Here is a 20281-nt window from a genome sequence, read left to right on the forward strand (position 1 = left end):
AAAATTAATGTGTTATGTTAAACTAACTGACTTACGAGTGGCATCAGGGTGGACTTTCCAAAAATCCTGAAATATGTATTTTTTCATTTTTAACCAAACAAATTTTCATGAAAACTTGAACTATCCAAATTTTCATCCCATACTTAAGGTGGAGTTTTGGCCATTTTCATTACTCGTTAGGTTTATAGAAGTAATGATACATTTTTTTGTTTCTTTATTAGAAACTAGCTTATTAGCCCACGAATTCACAAATTTCAAACCCCTATTTTACCCCCTTAAGCGTTGAATTTTCAAAAACATTTCTTAGCGGATGTATACGAGCTATCTGCATGCCAATTTTCAGTCTGATCCATCCACTAGTTTCAGCTTTTCCTTTCATATACATACATATTTAGATTAGTGAATTTGAGACAATCCCTAACAGACGTAAATCCCTAACAGATGTTAAGTCCGTTCACTAACATAGTGTCGCTACCCAACTAGTGTTTATTATTTATTACTATAAACATAAGAATAATATAGCGGGTATTCTATTTTTTTCTTAGAATACAAAAACACAGTGAAAAATAATATAATAAAAGCAAAATAATAAATGCGCCTTTAAAAGTTAGTGAACAGACTTTACCTACTTACATTACTGTTACGAGTACGAAATCCACGATCAACAAACTTATCGAGCTAGACTCTCTTAAAAGTCTAGACGGTCTCAAATATAGAACTAAGCTGTTTGTCATTGGAGGCCGCAAATAAAAGGAGGGATATCTGCTACGGTGTACCTACGCGTAAGTAGGTACGTGACTATACTAAAAGGAGAACTTAAGGCTCTTGCTTAAGTATTACATATATATACAATAGCCTCAATAGCTCAACCAGTAAAGGAGTGGACTGAAAACCGAAAGGTCGACGGTTCAAACCCCGCCCGTTGCACTATTGTCGTACCTTCTCCTAGCACAAGCCTGACGCTTAGTTGGAGAGGAAAAGGGAATATTGGTCATTTAACATGGCTAATATTGTTTAAAAAAAAAAAAAACATACATAAATGTATATACGCGGCCGAAAGTAGGTATACATTACTTTGTCTTTACATGTTAGTCAATAATACACTACCTACCTTTTTGACGACCTCCCTGGCGCAGCGGTAAGCACTGTGGTCTTATTAGTGGAAGGTCCCGGGTTCGATTCCTGGCAGGGGTTCGGAATTTTATAATTTTTTAATTTCTGGTCTGGTCTGGTGGCTAGTTACCACCCTACCGACAAAGCCGTGCCGCCAAGCGATTTAGCGTTCCGCTACGATGCCGTGTAGAAACCGAAGGGGTATGGGCAGTGGCGTGCACAGGGTTTGAAGCCAGGGTAAGCATTAGTTAGGTAGGAACCTGTTTACTGGCAGGTCATAATGAAAAATATGCATTGAGCTATTACAACTGGAGTAAGCAGTGCATTCATGCCTCTATGACCTGCACGCCAATGTGTACAATGTACACAGTGTATTTAAGGCCTATCTTACTAATGCTTACCCTGGCTTCGAACTCTGTGCACGCCACTGATTGTACAGTACGCGGCCGAAAGTACCTAATGCACATCGACATTTAGAAGGCAATAGCAAAGTAGATCACTGTCTCTGTCGTTGAGACCGACAAAACGTCATACAGGTATGAGTGACGGAGACAACGCTCTACAAATCCGAAATGTCATTCTAAAGGCCGATGTACATTACTTTCTGCCCTGTACTGTAATGCATTCAATACCGTGTCCGACCTTCGAAGTTTGTATGCAAAATAATTCCAAGAAAATCTACAGATTATAATTATTATGAAGGTGAAAATAGTGCTAAAATATTACACTAAACACAACACTTGTGTATGTAGCTTTAATATATCCCTTATTTTTACAGTGATAAGGTCTATAATTACAGGTGAAGTAGGTTTTAACTGTTAACGTTAGGCTCTGGGCGGGCGTGATGTTGAATACATTACAATAAATTTGACTACAATCGTAGTATCATCTAAATGTAAAATAGTTGATGTGTTTATGTACTTAGGTATACAAACGGATAGTGTATGTTTGCTATAAATCTACTAAGCTGTGATAGCCTAGTGGTTAGGACGTCCGCCTTCTAATCGGAGGTCGGGGGTTCGATCCTGGACACGCACCTCTAAATTTTCGGAGTTATGTGCGTTTTAACTATGTAATTAAATATCACTTGCTTTTACGGTAAAGGAAAACATCGTGAGGAAACCTGCATGCCTGAGAGTTCTCTATAATGTTCTCAAAGGTGTGTGAAGTCTACCAATCCGCACATGGCCAGCGTGGTAGACTATGGCCAAAACCCTTTTCACTCTGAGAGGAGACCCGTGCTCTGTAGTGAGCCGGCGATGGGTAGATCATGATGATGATGATAAATCTACTGGCTGTATGGATGTTACATTACTGCCATTCGACTATCTCTATGGAGCACTGTCTTATCAGTGGGAGATCTGGGGCTCGATTCCCGACAAGGGCACTTGAATCTAAGAGACATTGCCAACGTGAAAATGTTTTCGTTGAATTTCTGCAAACTCTTTCTTAGTGGGGGTCTACATTAGAGATAGACCCTACATGCCAAGTCTCAAGTACATATTTTACACAATCTATTTATACATTACTAGATGATGCCCGCGACTTCATCCGCGTGGAAACCTATATGAATAAAAAATCCCGCGAGATATACCGCAACGTATAATCTATCTCCATCCTCAGCTAAATCCGTCCAGTAGTTTTTGCGTGAAAGAGTGACAAACATGCACACACACCCCCATACATACAACACACATACAAACTTTCGCTGTTGTAATTTATTATAGTGTGACTAGTTTTTGCCTGCGACTTCGTCTGCGGTGCATATTTATGTAATTTATTGGTTATAGCACTCGGGGATAATGTAGCTACCTATTAAAGCTACTCAGTTAAAGAATTTTCAGAATCGCGTCATTAAAAGTTCCGGAGATTATCCTCTCTATCCAAACTTACAAGATAATAGGTATATATAGGTAAGGTAGGCTAATAGTATGGTCAGGTGACCTAAAAACTGATAAACGTAGCATATCAAATCTAGGTTAGAACAAGAAGGCATGTATACATACCTAGAAAATATAAGGTTGAAGAACTAAAATCCTTGACTAAATAAACTAGGGCAGTGATCAGTGATCAATAAAACACACAATCACTACAGAGGTCTGTTCAAATCTAATATTTAAGTGAATGCCCTCAAATGATTTTCTTCGATCTAGGCCGATATTAGATAATGATTCATATTTTTCATTTACTTATCTATGCGTATAGTCTTTTCTCTATATATAAAAATAAATCGCTGAATGTGTTGCTGATCGCAAATCTCAAGAACAGCTGAACCGATTTCGCTAAATATTTTTTTATAATATTCTCTGTAAGAACCATCCTTGTACTTTAAGTACGAGGATGGTTCTTACAGAGAGAAAATTTTGAAAAAATACCTGAAACAGAATCGACTGGTACGAAGTTCGCCGGGTCAGCTAGTAAGTAAATAAATATGCAGTGATAACCTAGTGGTTAAGATGTCGGTCTCCTATTTGGGGAGGTGTGAGGCTTCAGCCGTGGCCAGTTACCACCCTACCGGCAAAGCCGTGCCGCCAAGCGATTTAGCGTTCAATAAAAAAACTGCCATACTCCTTCCAGGTTAACCCGCATCCATCTTAGACTGCATCATCACCAGTGGCGTGCAGGTCATAGAGGCATAAATGCACTGCTTACCCTAGTTGTAATGGCTCAATGCACATTTTTTATTATGACCTGCCAGTGAACAGGTTCCTAATAACTAATGCCTACCCTGGCTTCAATTACTGTGCACGCCACTGATCATCACTTATCACCAGATGAAATTGCAGTCAAGGGCTAACTTGTATCTGATTAAAAAATTAATAAATCAATCCAGAAAAATAAAAACAAAATCTAACGTACTATTTTCTGATTGTCCACAGTCAATGATCCAATTAAAAGAGCGCAAGGAAATGGACGAAGCATTCAAGAAAGCGCAGAAGCCCTGGGCGAAGTTCCTGCAGAAGGTGGAGAGGACGAGGCTGGAGTACCACACGGCGTGCAAGCAGGAGCGGACCGCGCAAAACCAGGAGCGGAACGCTAGCGGGGATAGCTCTTTAAGTCCAGACCAGGTCAGTGCTTTTTATGTTCTAGTAGCTTTATTACATGCGTTGAATATTATGATGAATTAACATTACAGAAACTTCAAGAAACTAGATGTCGCTGCGTGGTGTTCAATCGCGCTAGAAAAGTTTACATCTACGTTCTTAAAATTAGACCATTAAATTTTAATGTTTAAAGCCCTAAACTTGACCGAACTGAAGAACTTCCGTTGGATCATTCGCTTAGGCCCTGAGTTTTAAAATACTGAGACTAAAAATCTTCACTTTGATCATAGTCGTAAGGTTTATATTTCGAACAAGCAACTCGTCAAGTTCCACTTTAAATAGCTTTCCACTTTTAAGTAAGAGTAGTAGTAGAAATAGAGATACTCTTTCTTTGTTCAATTTCTGGACCAACCTCAACAAAGCATCTATGGTTGACAACATTATGTAGAACTCTCAGGCATGCAGTAGGTCGAAAAACCTGCATCAATCATTATTAGAATCGCAGTTGTTAATTGCGATTGGCTGAATTTATGCTATTCTTGTTGCAACATTGCATTGTAGCCAATAGTGAGCGAGCGTCAACCAATCAGAGGTGATTGCGATCGCGACATTGTAGGTGTCATTTTGCCGTAATGAGCTCGATTGCGGTAGAATGACAGCTACAATGTCACGATGCAAAAATACACTTGTTATTCGAAGAAATAAACAAGTAGATACAGTGGAAAATTATCGATTAGGAAAACCTAGTTGATGACACGTTTAGGTGTCAGTGAATCATAAATGTGTGCCTTCTGCCAACCTGCTTCATGCGGAATTGAGCGCCCCAGATTGTGAGGAGCCACGGAAATTAAGGCACTTTCGCATTTAACATTTATAGTTCTTATTAAATACAATGGATAATATAATGGAAGCGTTCAGGAAGCTTCGAGATGTGAAGTCTGCCAATCCGCACTTGGTCATCGTGGTGGACTATGACCAAAACCCTTCTCATTCTGAGAGGAGGCCCGTGCTCAGTAGTAGGTCAGCGATGGGTTGTTCGTGCATAGATAGTGTTTATCATCGTATCGTGATAGTGATAAGAAAATGAATAATGCAATTGACATTTTTATACTAGTTATCAAAAACCACACCTTGATAATCATATTTTTTTATTCTATAAATTCCCTAAATGCGATAAAAAAGGAGAGAAAGCTTATATCCATAACCCAATTATAGAGAATTTAATTTTCGCCTGATAGCTCTAAATCCCTGTTCAATATTTTTATTGGATTGCATATTGCTTTCGTTCTATAAATTTTTACTTGTGTTCAAAAATCTGATTTTCATGTTCTTTTTTATTCTGTATATATAAAAGGAAAAGGTGACTGACTGACTGACTGACTGATCTATCAACGCACAGCTTAAACTACTGGACAGATTGGGCTGAAATTTGACATGCAGAAAGCTATTATGACGTAGGCATCCGCTAAAAAGGGATTCTTGAAAACTCAACCCGTAAGGGAGTAAAATAGGGGGTTGAAATTTATGTGTTCCACGCGGACGAAGTCGCGAGCATAAGCTAGTTATATACAGAGTGGAAAAAACTATTGGCCCTCCAGGGTAACTACCTTAAATCTTTAGGTTTTACTTAAGGAAATTTTAAAAAGATTCAAAACTGCATTCAAAGATTTTCTAAAATTCGCTTGTCTCACCCGGGAATGGAGCCAGCTAAAAATTCAAAAAAATAACACTTGCTATTTTACTAAATAACATTACCTAGAACTGTTCACTTCCTCATGATTTTTGAAAATCCCATAAGGGGGTAAAATAGGGGTTTGAAATTTGTGTAGTCCACGCGGATGAAGTCGCGGGAATAAGCTAGTTACCACAAAAGTACGAACTGGAGGAGACCCGTGCTACAAAGTAAGCCGGCAATGGGTTGATCATATAGTTGATCATGATGATTCTTATTTATAAAAATTAAGGTTCGTCGTCTCTTCTTTGCCTATGCGTTCGTGCATCGTGCATCGGATTGAGTTGAAACTTTGTATAGCTGTTGTTGGGATTTCCGGAAAAGTTTTTGGTATAGAGCACCTACCAACGTATAATAGGTACAAATCGCAACCGGTGCCTGGCAATATGTCGGGCATAAACTGGTTATTTGTCAAAAAGGAGCTGAGACTTGAGAGTAGTCGTTTTAATCAACGATCCCACTTCTGATACAAAAATGATTAAAAATAACCTCAAAAGTTTGCCGATAACAATTGCAAGTTTACAAAACTCCAATAAAAAGAAGAAATTACGTATAACTAGTAAATATAAATGATTCAATACTTACATCAAAAATAATAAAGTGTATGTAAAGCAAAGTATTTAGACTCAATATTTACATAGGAAAGTGTTGAACTCGTCGAAACAGCTGAAGGCGTAGTGACGTATCCGCCAGAAGTGCTTTATTTTCGGGATTCATCCAGATTGGCGATTGGCGTGTATATGTAGCCGAAATAGGACACGGAAAACGGATACGGCCAGAGCCGATTTGGTTACAGCCCGCTGCCCGTCAATGCCTGATCAGGTAGATTGAAAATCGGTCCAGAAACCTCAAAAAAATCGGCGTACATACATTAAAAAAAACGGGCCGAATTGAGAACCACCTCCTTTTTGGAAGTCGGTTAATGATGTAACCACAAATTCCCGTTTTCAGATTTTTCCCCTTATGTCTGCTATAAGACCTACCTGCCAGCCAAATGTCATGATTCTAGGTCAACGGGAAGTACCCTGTTGGTTTCTTGACAGACAGACAACAAGGCGATCCTATAAGGGTTCCATTTTTCTTTTTGAGGTACGGAACCCTAAAAAATTTACTGAAGTTAAGAATAATGTTATACAAGAGAGATGTCAAGGATATCACGCCATCAGCATAAAACTGTCATGTAAATAAGGTGCATATTTGCGTGCTCGTCAAAAAGATCATCCAAAGCAATTAACTTAATGCTAAGTGGTATTTAATTATGGAAACTTCAACCGTAATGTCTACGGAACGACGCTCTATGGGGGTCATGGGCGTAGGGATGATTATGGCGTGACTATTACTGCTTTTAAATAGTTATTGTTTTTCTTTATGGCCCATTGGCTATTAGAAGTGTTTCTTAGTTATATAAACTTAACAATGCAACGATGTTAAAATGTCATTAGTAGTCGCATTGCAATATCTTCTAGAAATCTGAAAATATATACATATAAGAAGAAAAGCTGACTGACTGATCTATCAACGCACAGATCAAATACTAGACGGATTGGGCTGACATTATGGCATGCAGATAGCTATTATGACGTAGACATCCGCTAAGAAAGGATTTTTGAAAAGTCAACCTCTAATGGGGCTTAAACTTTGAACAGGTGCTTGAAATTTGTGTAGTCCACGTGGACGCAGTCGCGGGCTGAAGCTAGTAAACTTATAATATAACTAGCTTATGCCCGCGACTTCATCCGCGTGGACTACACAAATTTCAAACCTCTATTTCACCCCCTTAGGTGTTGAATTTTCAAAAATCCTTTCTTAGCGGATGCCTACGTCATAATATCTATCTGCATGCCAAATTTCTGCCAGTCCAGTAGTTTGAGCTGTGCGTTGATAGATCAGTCAGTCAGTCAATTAGTCAGTCAGTCCTTTCCTTTTATATGTTTAGATGCGTAAAAAATGGCTCCTCGCGCGCTATTTGTTATATTTCATGTCAAAAATACGATTTTAGTTCTTATTTTAATGGTGAACCGTACTTTTGACATGGCACACGAGTAGCCTAGAGTTAAAATGGTGCGTGAAAAGTCATTTTGTACGGACTATACAACTACCTAATAATATCGACTGGCAAGAACTCTTAACTCGCAAACTTGGAATTCAGTTTGAACGAGTGAAATCGACTTTGAAGCGTGGGCGAACGATCTAACTTCACTTAACTTAATTACTTACTTGCGACGCAAGTTTTCTGATGCTGTACCCGTATACAGGGACTTGGGGATATACAAGTTTAGAGCAGATTAATTATTATGTTTCTTTCTTGTCATTTTATATTTTTAGTAGATGATGTCCTGCGACTAGAAAATTATTTTAAGAAATAATTAAGATAAAAAAAGTTTGCAAACAAAGTATTCCCGATAGGCTTTAGAGCCTCAATAGCTCAACAGGTAAAGGAGTGGACTGAAAACCGAAAGGTCGACGGTCGACTCTCCAACTAAGCGTAAAGCTTGTGCTAGGAGTAGGTACGACAATTATTAGTGCAACGGGCGGGGTTTGAACCGTCGACCTTTCGGTTTTCAGTCCACTCCTTTACCCTTTGAGCTATTGAGGCTCTATGTATATAAAGTGGTTCGTGGTATCATGCAGCGTGAGAGCCCATAGTAACACGTGACGATGCGATGAAATCTAATGGGAAACACCAGATTCGTACCAGTAGTAATATCGAGCGCGTGACACTTCCAATGAGTTACGTGGCCCCCTTTTAACTGAGTTTTCCCACCGTCGCTCGCGTCGACTTTATTATACCACTTCTAATGTGTCTTGTATGATGACTGTATTTATATTTTAACTAGCTTATGCCCGCGACTTTGTCCGCGTGGACTACATACATTTCAAACACCTATTTTACCCCTTAGATCATTTCTCAGCAGCTATCTGCAGGCCAAATTTCAGCCCGTTGGCAATCGGGCTATGAGGCGGGGCGGACGCCCCGAACGCCCGCACGTCACCCGCGCTCGCCCGCACTGGGTTAGCGCGGGGGCTGTGCGGGTGTGCGGGGCGTTCCCTCCACGATGACCATCTCGATCTGTCGCGGACTTATACCTACTTTTGCTTGATCTTTATCAATATTTAAATAGGTATACAAAAGCACACACTCCTGGGTGTATAAAGCTGACTGACTGATTTATCAACACACATCTCAAACTACAGTCGCATAATATAGATACAGTTCTTGCAATTCACGAAGGCTGGTGAACTTTACTTGTGGTAACGTCGTTTACATGGTCATTGCGTAAGTGTGCGTGCATGTCGGACCAATCAGTCGCGAGCAAGCGCTTTCAAACGCACACATTTAGTGTACCTTACGTATACCGATACGACTTAGACACAAGCGTGAGTCAGCGGCCTTCGTGTAACGCAAGAACTATATTAGTTATCAATAAACACTTAGGAAGGTTAAAGATGTGTGCACCGGTGCGGTGGCAGAAGTCATCGGCGTCTGAAACTACGTAATCAAACGTGTGGGAATGTCTTTACGAGCGTTACTGTGACCAACGAGTTTAACACTAAAACGGGACATGGGAAATTATTGAATAAAATAAAATAGTAAGCAAATATATTGGCTAAATTGTCGAGATTGAAGAAAATGGTTTAACCAATTATTAACTTCTGATTTATCACATTGTAAGTGAAGAAATAGGTTTCATAGATTTCAAGTGTAACTTAAATCAGAGTTTTATAAGTGCGTAGTTAATTTTTCGGCTCGGTGCGATCGCTCTTATTTTTTTTTAATATTTCTAGAGTTGATTATAATATTATGCTTTTGTATTTTTAAGCATAATATAACTTTTTGTAAAATTTCTGATACATACCGAGTCCAAAAATCTGAGCTACTTAGGTACACATTTTGTAGTAGTTATGTTCAAAATTTACACTTGATGAAGTGTCATTGTAAATTTTGAAAAGGTTTATCCGATAGTCAAGATTGATGTCACAAATATTGCAATTTAAATTGAAAAAGGATTTAAAAGTTTTCATTGAAAATATGTCTCTCTGTCTGCTACGTTTTCGCGGCCCATCAGTTTAACCTATTTTGCCGAAATTTGGTACAGAGTCAGCTTGCATCTCAGGGACGGACATGGCTACCTTTGTCCCGCAAAATGAAAGAGTTCCCACGGGGTTTAATAAAAAACTAAGTTTACGCGGACGAATTAGCCGACACCATCAAGTTTATTTTTATTTTTATTCAAATACAAGTTAGGCCTTGACTGCAATTCACCTGGTGGCAAGTGATGATGCAATCTAAGTCCTGGTTTAAAAGAGTTAAAAAATCATTTTATCCGTCAACAGTAAACACCATGGAGTCACCAGTAAAGCATGTGTGCACGCATATAATTGCCTAATTACGAGTGTGCCATACAATAGCAACTGGGGTGACGGGGTCGGCCGTCCCGCTCGTTTCCACGCTAACAGATAAGGACAGCCGCGGAAGCCTTGCGCAATGTTGATTGGACTTCGAATTGCGTGCTGAAGTGTGATTTGTATCTTATTATGGTTTACTTTCTCGAACTGACAAAGTAGGTGCTTTTGTTTATGTGTGTTTTGTCACTAGTTAATTTATTACTCTTACAGACGTACTCAGAGTCGCTTAATCGTTACTTAAGTTTAGTTAAAGCGAGACAGAGCTATATCTCTCACATAAATCTGTCTCGTTTTAACTCAATCTTAAGTAACGATTAGCGACTCCTGAGTACGGCTGTTAATATTTTACTCCTTTCTCATATCAGCGGTGCTGATTGCTGTTGATCGGGAATGGCAAACTGGCAGACTCAATTACACATGAACTTATATTTATTTCCCTAAAAGCAACAACGGGCTGTCAATTCCTGAAGCACATTTTAGTTGCCAAAAAGTGCGTAAACCTCTGTGTCGCTACGCGGAAAGAAAGAAAGAAAACGTTTATTTTTGCAAGCTGTGCCACACATTATCAGTTCTATAAGATCCAATCCAATCCAATCCATCAGCCTGTTTGCGTCCACTGCTGGACATAGGCCTTTCCAAGAGCGCGCCACCAAACACGGTCCTCCGCCTTCCTCATCCAACCGCTATATTTCTATAAGAGATTTATTTTTATTTTTATGCATCATAGTTTTGAATTATCGTGCAAAATGTCGAAAAAATACGACTGTAGTACGGAACCCTTGCTGCGCGAGCCTGACTCGGGCTTGGCCGGTTTCTTTATCCGGGTTCTTTCCACGTGGTTTTAAAAAAATTCTATATACACGGGCGAAAAGTTAGTACAATTTGTGCAGCACGTGCGTCGTACACACATTGGCCAAGAGTTACGCGCAACAATCCATGGCGCACCGGGGCCGATCGCTCAGGAATTCGGCACGGTCACTATTACCAATACCTACTGGGTCATATTCTCGAGAGGTAGTTAGGTATCTGTTGCGTAACGTACGTGCAAGCGCCGTGAACTCCGTACGACTCTGTCGGAGTATTTAGATACTTGATCAAAACTTTAAAAACTACCATAACTACCTATTCTAGGTTATTAGGTATTATTATCTCCATCTACACATAATACGCAGTCAGGTGAAATTAACTCTAAACCTGGGCAGTAAATTGTTGATCTACTAGATAATATTATATAGAGGTAAAGTTAGTAAATTTGTTTGTAGGAAATAATCTCTGGAAATATTGAACCGATTTAGAAAATTCTTTCACTAGTAGAAAAAGCTACATTATTCTAATTAATACCAAATTATTTCATCCAAGTATTCTTACGCTTAGGTAGGTATGATAAAATAGGTAATTTGGATTAAAATACTGGAGGGGCTTGCAATTTTATTTAAGTACTTTTACCAGAGATCACCGGCAAATAAAATAATCATGAAAATAATTCACATAACTCTTTGATAGAGCCGTCACGTCCGACACGATTGCGTTTATCAGTTATCTGACTACGATCGCGCGATCGCCGATCAGTTTTATCTGAGACAGCTGTCATGATCATAATTCATATTTTATTAACTTTGCTCGAGACACATAATAGGAATCCTATTTCCTGGTATAAAATGGGACTTTACAATATATTTTTATATATACCTGATTTAAAAAGCAAATAACTAGGTTAGATTTAAAAAAAAAACCTAAATCCACGTTGATAAAGTCGCTGCGATCACCTATTTGATACAAATGGTAGTTTGTATCCCACGGACGGATATAAGCGACCAGTAGTAAAACCGAAAGTAAATCCACGCAGACGAAGTCGCCTAGCGTCTCTAGTCTAAATATTTAAAAGGAAAAGGTGACTGATCTATCAACGCACAGCTCGAACTACTGGATGGATCGGGCTGAAATTTGGTATGCACCTATCTATTATGGTAAGAAATGATTTTAGCAAATTCTACCCCTAAGGGGGTAAAAAAAGCGTTTGAAATTTGTGTAGTCCATGCGGACGAAGTCGCTTTCATAACCTAGTATTTAATGAATAGAACAAATCGATTGGATTTTTGAAAAAATATTTTTTTTGTAGAGACTCCGAGATAAGGTAGCGCGCATTCTCCTTTATACAATAAAATTGAGAATAGGAATATCTTAATTCTTTACACTCAACACCCTTGGCTAAGCCAAGAGGCCATACACCGCAGCACGTTCTTACGTGCTCGGGCTTTCGACAGGGCGGGCGTGATAACAGATAAGACACGTATTCACGTAGACAGCGGCTAAGTGCCAGTGGTTCCTATTCGGTTGTAAACAAATCTTTAAACTAACGCCTCCAGCACACCGACGACGGAAGTATCTACAAGGCGTTGACGTTTCGCCACCGCATGCAGAAATGTGTCGGTGTGCTAACGGCACACATTAAATTGTCATGTCAAGCAATAAATGTCACTTGTGAAACACTAGCTGAAGCCTGCGATTTCGTTCGCGTGGATTTAGGGTTTTGAAAATCCTGTGGGAACTGTTTGATTTTCCGGGATAAAAAGTAGCCTATGTCACACTCCAGGTCTTAAACTATACCCATGCAAAAAATCACGTTGATCCATTGCTCAGTTGCGACGTGATTGAAGGACAAACCAACAAAAAAACACACTTTTGCATTGCATTTATTATATGGGGTAGTGATGAATATAAACCAAAATTTTTTAAAATCTAGTAATTATTTTTAGAGTATATTTAGGTATAATTCGCTCCAAAGAAATGTTTCTTTTCGTATAATTTTGCATTATATTTTATCACTGCGCTTACATTTTTCGTAGCGTCATCGTCGCGGTGAAAAATTGTGTTTATGAGTACCGAGAAAGTCGTAAAAGGTGACATTTTTAGGTTACCAACGAAAAATTTATGTTCTTAATGTTTGGACTTGTGTACTAACCGTAATAGGGGTAATAAAAATAAGTAATTGAGTTTAGCATTCTGTGATACGGGTGTCAAGAAAAAACCGGCCAAGTGCCAGTCAGGCTCGCGCAACGAGGGTTCCGTCGTCAGTCGTATTTTTTCGACATTTTGAACGATAATTCAAAAACTATGATGCATAAAAATAAATAAAAATCTGTTTTAGAATGCACAGGTGAAGCCCTTTCATATGATACCTCACTTGATATAGTTATCTTACTTCGAAAATTGAAAATACTAATTATTAGTTTATGACCACAATTTTTTTTTAATGTAATGTAACCACAAATTCACGGTTTTCAGATTTTTCCCCTAATACCAGCTATAAGACCTACCTGCCACATTTCATGATTCTAGGTCAACGGAAGTACCCTGTAGGTTTCTTGACAGATAGACAGACAGACAACAAAGTGATCCTATAAGGGTTCCGTTTTTCCTTTTGATGTACGGAACCCTAAAAATGGAACAGTTAAGTAGTAGAAGTTAGAACACATTTACAAAACAAAAAGTTGTTAGTTCTGAAGTGTAGTATAAAGTGACTATAGTTCGTTCCTGGATTTAGGTTTTTAAAATCTCTCGGAAACTGTTCTTTTTTTCGGGATAAAAAGTAACCTATGTCCGTCTCTGGGATCCAAGCTATCTCTGTACCGTCCAATCAGTTTAACGGGTAGGTCTAGATAAGATATGGACAGATGGATGCTCTTTCAGATTTCTAATGTTAATTTTTTTAAAGTGATAAGCTTTTCCTTCAAAAAATACTTTTTTTTCTTCTTCTTTTTTTTCTACTTTTTTTACTTCTTAAACTTATTGCATAATAATTGAACACGTGTACATGAGTGCCGACAGACGGTCGACTCGTGCTGGCAAGTGTCGGAGGGTTTTCAATTCACATTGACCTAGAAATGTTAAGAGGAAATTGAATGTCAGATATGAGGCGGCGCCAGTCTAACATGCATCGCCTCCATTGTTGTTACCCGGCTACGTCGGGGAGGATTATGATTTTAGCAGTCTTTGTCTATGGAGACAACCGAGGGTAATTTGGTCCGCTGGCTATGTGTTTTAAATAAGAAAAGCACCGCTATACTTGAAATGTAATATCAAACCATGAGATACATATGTATCAAAAATGTGAATTCGGTCGCCTGTATAAAAATCTGCCATTTCGTGATATATGCCATGCCACTCATGCCAAATGCAGCCATCGGCGGGGCGATTGTCTAAAACCTGCATCAATCATTATTACAATCTCAATTATTCTGATTGGCTGAATTTGTGCGATTCTTGTTGCAACAATGAGCAACAATGCATTGTGGCCAATAGTGAGCGAGCATTAACCAATCAGAGATGATTGTGATCGTGACATTGTAGCTGTCAAACAACCGCGGTAGGGCCACTGATTTCTCGCGAGATCGCGACGACGTTCTTTAAAATGCAAAAGTCGCTGCACTGCACGATTGCTAAGCTGTCAAACAAACGACCAAAAAAACTCATATTTTTCTTGTTTCTAAAATATTATGAACACTGGTAAACAACTGTTGTTGCGATGTTTTATATTTTGTTCTCTTTGTTTTCTCGTCAGACTCAAAAGATTTATATTAAAAAGAAAACTGTCAGCCCTTCAGGGCGTATCAGGGTTTATTGAAAACACTTTGTTTGATACAAAAGGATGGAAATAAACGTCTTTGACAAATTCTCGATGTTTGTTCGGTGGTACACTAATCTTCTCGCTTCTTAGGGCGGTTACGCACTGCATCCGATCCGAATCCGTGAAAATACATTCAGAAGTAGTCACAAATGAAATGAAATGAAATGAAAATGAAATGAAATGAAATGAAATGAAAATCTTTTTTATTCGTATAAACTTTTACAAGTGCTTACGAATAGTCGGATGCATCTACCACTGGTTCGGAATGCCTTTCCTGCCGAGTGCATAAACTACCAAAACTATTGTTATGGTAGTTTATGCACTAGTCCGATTTCCGTCATCCGATTTCTCTCCGTCATCCGTGAGTCTCCAATTCGGAAGAAATAAGTAGCAGGAGTACTGTTTGTACGAACGCTATCGCATTACCTCAGGATTCAGAGTGCGTAAGCAATATTCGAATTCTGTCCGAGTTTTTTATATCCGTATTTTCATGGACTGCGTGTCTGCTCTTAAGCTGGTTTCACGTCCTTCCATTCGTGCATTTTATGACTGGGCACGTTGTACCTGTAGTTGAAAAATCGGTCGAGTGCGAGTCGGACTTGCACGGGAAGGGTTCCGTACCATCGTACAATACATATAACACTTTTTAATTTTTTTAATTTTCATGGCGGCAATTTTGAAATTTTTAGTATTTGTATTTTTAAGGTAGCGGCAATAGAAATACACATTCTGTGAAAATTTCAACTAAAGTAATAATCATAGCTTTCGTGTGAAGAGGGCTAATTGATTGCATTGATTTTTCATCTCTCAATAATCTGATTGATCGATATACATCGATGATCGATTCACACCATGCCGTTACGCTCCAATGCACATTTTCTCAATATTTCTTATAGATTAGATTTCATTTTAGACCATTCTTAGATCTTTTAAGAATTTAGTTTTACTACCACCCTCCTTATCATTGATGTTATTTTATTAAGTACTAGCTGATCCCCGCGGCTTCGCCCGCGTAGATTTAGGTTTTTAAAGATCCCGTATAGCCTATGTCACTCAGGAATAATGTAGCTTTCTACTGGTGAAAGAATTTTTAAAATCGGTTCAGTAGTTCTAAAGATTACCCCCTACAAACAAACTTAACGACATTACCTCTTTATATATAATACAACGGGCCGTGCAGCAGAAATCGTAATATTTTAATTTCGCCATAACTTCAAAACCAAACGTCCAATTTTAATCATTCAAAGACCAAATATTATCTCCATAAACTGTTCTTAGTGATGAAATCATTTATTTTGATAAGGATTAATAGCATGAGTAAAATAAACGCGTTTAAATGTAGTCCAAAAAAAAATCAAGATTTTTAAATAAAAAAATGGTTGCTGTGCCTCACTCGACATAGATGGGTATAGTGTGTCGCGGACTTTTTTGTAGATATTTATAAGATCTACAATTAATTAGAACATTTTATGGTTCTATCTTTTATAGTTTAGGCAGCGTACGCAAAATAAGTAACTTTTCTGGTAGATTTTTTACACCTTGTGTCCGAAAAAACCCAAATATCTTACGGAACCCTATTTTTTTCCAAAATAAAATATAGCCTATGTTACTCGTGGATAATGTAGCTTTCGAATGGTGAAAGAATTTTTAAAATCGGTCCAGTAGTTTTTGAGCCTATTCAGTACAAACAAACAAACAAACAAACAAACAAACAAACAAACAAACAAAGTTTTCCTCTTTATAATATTAGTGTAGACAAATAAATTTTTTGTTTTATGCTTTCAACAGAGAATTTTACTGGTAAGAAATCTAAATAATATTTGTGTTTTTTGTAGTTAAATCGCTCGTGTAGAATATGGTTTGTATTTTGCTAAAAATGCTAGTAATAAAAACCAATAAGTAGAACTTTGCATAATTAGAACTCGACTCCACAAACTTGCAAGTTGTAAATGCAGCTTAATGCTAAGTCAAAGTTTTAAAGTTACTGTGTTAAGTAGGCGACTACTAAATAGTATGAAACGCGAATAAAATAAATGCCATCTAAAAATTAATCAAAAAATATTGTTTCTTATACGAAACCCTTCATGTGCGAATCCCACTCGCATCTGACCGGTTTTTAGGGTTCCGTACCTCATAAGGAAAAACGGAGCCCTTATAGGATCACTTTGTTGTCTGTCTGTCTGTCTGTCTGTCAAGAAACCTACAGGGTACTTCCCGTTGACCTAAAATTATGAAATTTGGCAGGTAGGTAGCTTTTATAGCTGACATTTGGGGAAAAATCTGAAAACCGTGAATTTGGGGTTAGATCACTCAAAAAAATTAAATTGTGGTCATGAACTAATAATTAGTATTTTCAATTTTCGAAGTAAGTAACTATATCAAGTGAGGTATCATATGAAAGGGCTTCACCTGTGCATTCTAAAACTGATTTTCACTTATTTTTATGCATCATAGTTTTTGAATTATCGTTCAAAATGTCGAAAAAATACGACTGTAGTACGGAACCCTCGTTGCGCGAGCCTGACTCGCACTTGGTCGGTTTTTTTAAACCTTTAAAAGTCCAATTCATACTTATTTAAGCTATTATTTGGACTTTGCGTGTTTATCAGGCAAAGCCTAGGATTTACGGAATTTTTCGTAAAAGTCCTAGATTAACGATAATACAGAACAATTCACTCTCACTCAGGAATAATGTAGCTTTCTACTGGTGAAAGAATTTTCAAAATCGGTTCAGTAGTTCCAAAGATTACCCCCTACAAACTAACTTACAAACTTTACCTCTTTATAATATTAGTATAGATGAATGGATCGATAATAAAAAAGAAATTAAAATAATATTTTTAGTTCTAGCAGTTTCTTTCTCAGTAACAGTTTTTCTAAGAGATATCGGAGTTGTACGAGCCGTGGGCAATGAATTGAAGCCTGGGGGAAATCCGCTATGTACGGAGTTTAATCTCTGAATATTTAACTTAACGACTTCCACAACTATGTCTAATGGAATCTTTTGAATATTTAAATCGTTTTATTGCGTACTTAAATAATACTTACCATAAGTATAATAAGAATTTTTTTTTCTTTATTTACGGTCATAATAGATTAAACGTCTCACGCCAAATTTTCCGTACCTATCTATCTATCTATCATCATCATCATAATCAACCCATCGCCGGTTCACTACTGAGAACGGATCTCCTATCAGAATGAGAAAGGCTTGGCCATAGACCACCACGCTGCCCAAGAGTGGTTTGGCAGACTTGACACACCTTTAAGAGCATTATGGAGAACTCTCAGGCATGCAGGTTTCCCACAATGATTTTTTTCACCGTTAAAGCAAGTGATATTTAGTTGGTTAATAAATACGCAAGTAATTCAGGAAAGTTAGAAGTGCCCGGGGTCGAACCCCCGATCCTACTTATTTTTTGGTTGTACAGTGCAGGGGCCGATTCTCTTGTACACAATCTCTAAACTAAACTGACACGTCTAAATCTATTGCTATCCCTATACTAGATTTAGACCTGTTAATTTAGTTTTATTTAGAGATTGTGGACAAGAGAATCGGCCCCATTGTATAATGGGGCCGATAACTTACGAGTATTCGTAAGTTTATGACTATAGATTGTTCATCTCGCCGTTACTAAGTTATACTAAATCCATCATATTTCTTATTACATCTAATCAAAACGCAGAGGAGGCGGCTTACTTATAAAACGAGTTTAACGTACAACTTAATTAGGTCTCAGCCAGCCGTGGAGCCAGCACTGTCACCCCTCGTCTGGGGCCTAATTGTTTTATTTCCTACCCAGATACCTGCCTAGTACACCAAGTACCAACTCAATAAGTGAATTTCAAGGGTTTTGCTCTTGGGAGTGTACCTACACTTCGTATCTTATGAGAGTACAGGCTGTCCGCGACTTCTTTCGCGTGGATTTAGTTTCTTAAAAATCCGGTGGGAATCCTTTGATTTTCCGGGTTAAAAAATAGCTTAGGTATAGTCCGTAAGAAATGAATCCTCACGCGCCATTTTAACTCTATGGGTCAACTATCACGACAAAAGTACGGTTCAAATTTAAAACAGGGACTAAAATCGTACTTTTGACATGAAAGACACAAAAAGTTAAAATTGCGCGTGAGGAGTTAAATTTTCATTTTTCATGTCTTTAACTATAACCATGCAAAAAGTCACGTCAAGCTGTTGCTCCGTTGCGAAGTGATTGAAAGACAAACCAACAAATAAACACACTTTCGCATTTATAATATGGTAGTGATGGTAAAAATTCTGTGGTTCTATAAATATGTAACAATTCCTATTAGAAGTTATGCTAGATGTGTATTGTACTTATTTGATGAGTGAATTCAATTCCCTGTCCCTTGATAATAAATTGCCTTCATTTACTTATTTAGTTAGAACACTTTAAAATAGGATGTTCCCCAAATTGTGGTTTGAAAATTGTATATTTTATTAAAAGACCTTTGCCTTATACTGTCTGTAGTTTTGCTAGATGGAGTTGCAATATTGTTCGACGTACGAGCAGTTTATCTCTCTTGTATCTATCTGCTAGTTAACCAGGATTTTGTTGGATTGTACTGTCAGACGACAACAAAAATACAGCTTGATTTTCCCTAAAATAAATCAACGCTACTGCTATCATACCACCTACTAGGTGAACGGATGACATCAGACGAGTCGCAGGGAGCCACTGGATTCAGGCGGCGCAAGACCGTGGCATGTGGGAGTCCCTACAAAAGACCTATGTCCAGCAGTGGACGTCTATCGGTTGATGATAATGACTGCTATCACTGTTTTGCTCAGTCATAAAACCACCCTAATCCAACCCCTTTATTAAACGTGCTTCTTATCATTGCAAACAGATAAAGAAAATGGCGGAACGAGTATCAAAATGCCGCGAAGACGTCGCCAAAAGTCGTGACAAGTACCAGGCAGCTTTAGCAGAAATAACGTCATACAACCCTCGTTACATAGAGGACATGACGGGGGTGTTTGACCGCTGCCAACAGATGGAGGCGCAGAGGCTGACGTTCTTCAAGGACGTGCTGTTCAGCTTCCACAAGTGTCTCGACATTAGCAAGGAACCCACGTGAGTACCTCCCTCCTTTATACAACCCTCGTTACATAGAGGACATGACGGGGGTGTTTGACCGGTGCCAACAGATGGAGGCGCAGAGGCTGACGTTCTTCAAGGACGTGCTGTTCAGCTTCCACAAGTGTCTCGACATTAGCAAGGAACCCACGTGAGTACCTTCCTCCTTTATACAACCCTCGCTACGTAGAGGACATGACGGGAGTGTTTGACCGCTGCCAACAGATGGAGGTGCAGAGGCTGACGTTCTTCGAAGAGT

The 20281-nt window shown here is 38.5% G+C and overlaps 1 protein-coding gene across 1 annotated transcript in view; it reads left to right on the forward strand.

The window, feature by feature from the left end:
• Window positions 1–20281, forward strand: part of Synd (protein kinase C and casein kinase substrate in neurons protein Synd) — a 96045-nt gene that overhangs the window by 58916 nt on the left and 16848 nt on the right. The window contains exons 4-5 of the mRNA XM_034980674.2: window positions 3993–4181; window positions 19793–20019. Of these exons, the coding sequence (XP_034836565.1) occupies window positions 3993–4181; window positions 19793–20019 (416 nt within the window). The remainder of the gene's footprint in view (window positions 1–3992; window positions 4182–19792; window positions 20020–20281) is intronic.

The sequence above is a fragment of the Maniola hyperantus genome, chromosome 22 (genome assembly GCF_902806685.2).
Source record: "Maniola hyperantus chromosome 22, iAphHyp1.2, whole genome shotgun sequence".
Taxonomy (NCBI): domain Eukaryota; kingdom Metazoa; phylum Arthropoda; class Insecta; order Lepidoptera; family Nymphalidae; genus Maniola; species Maniola hyperantus.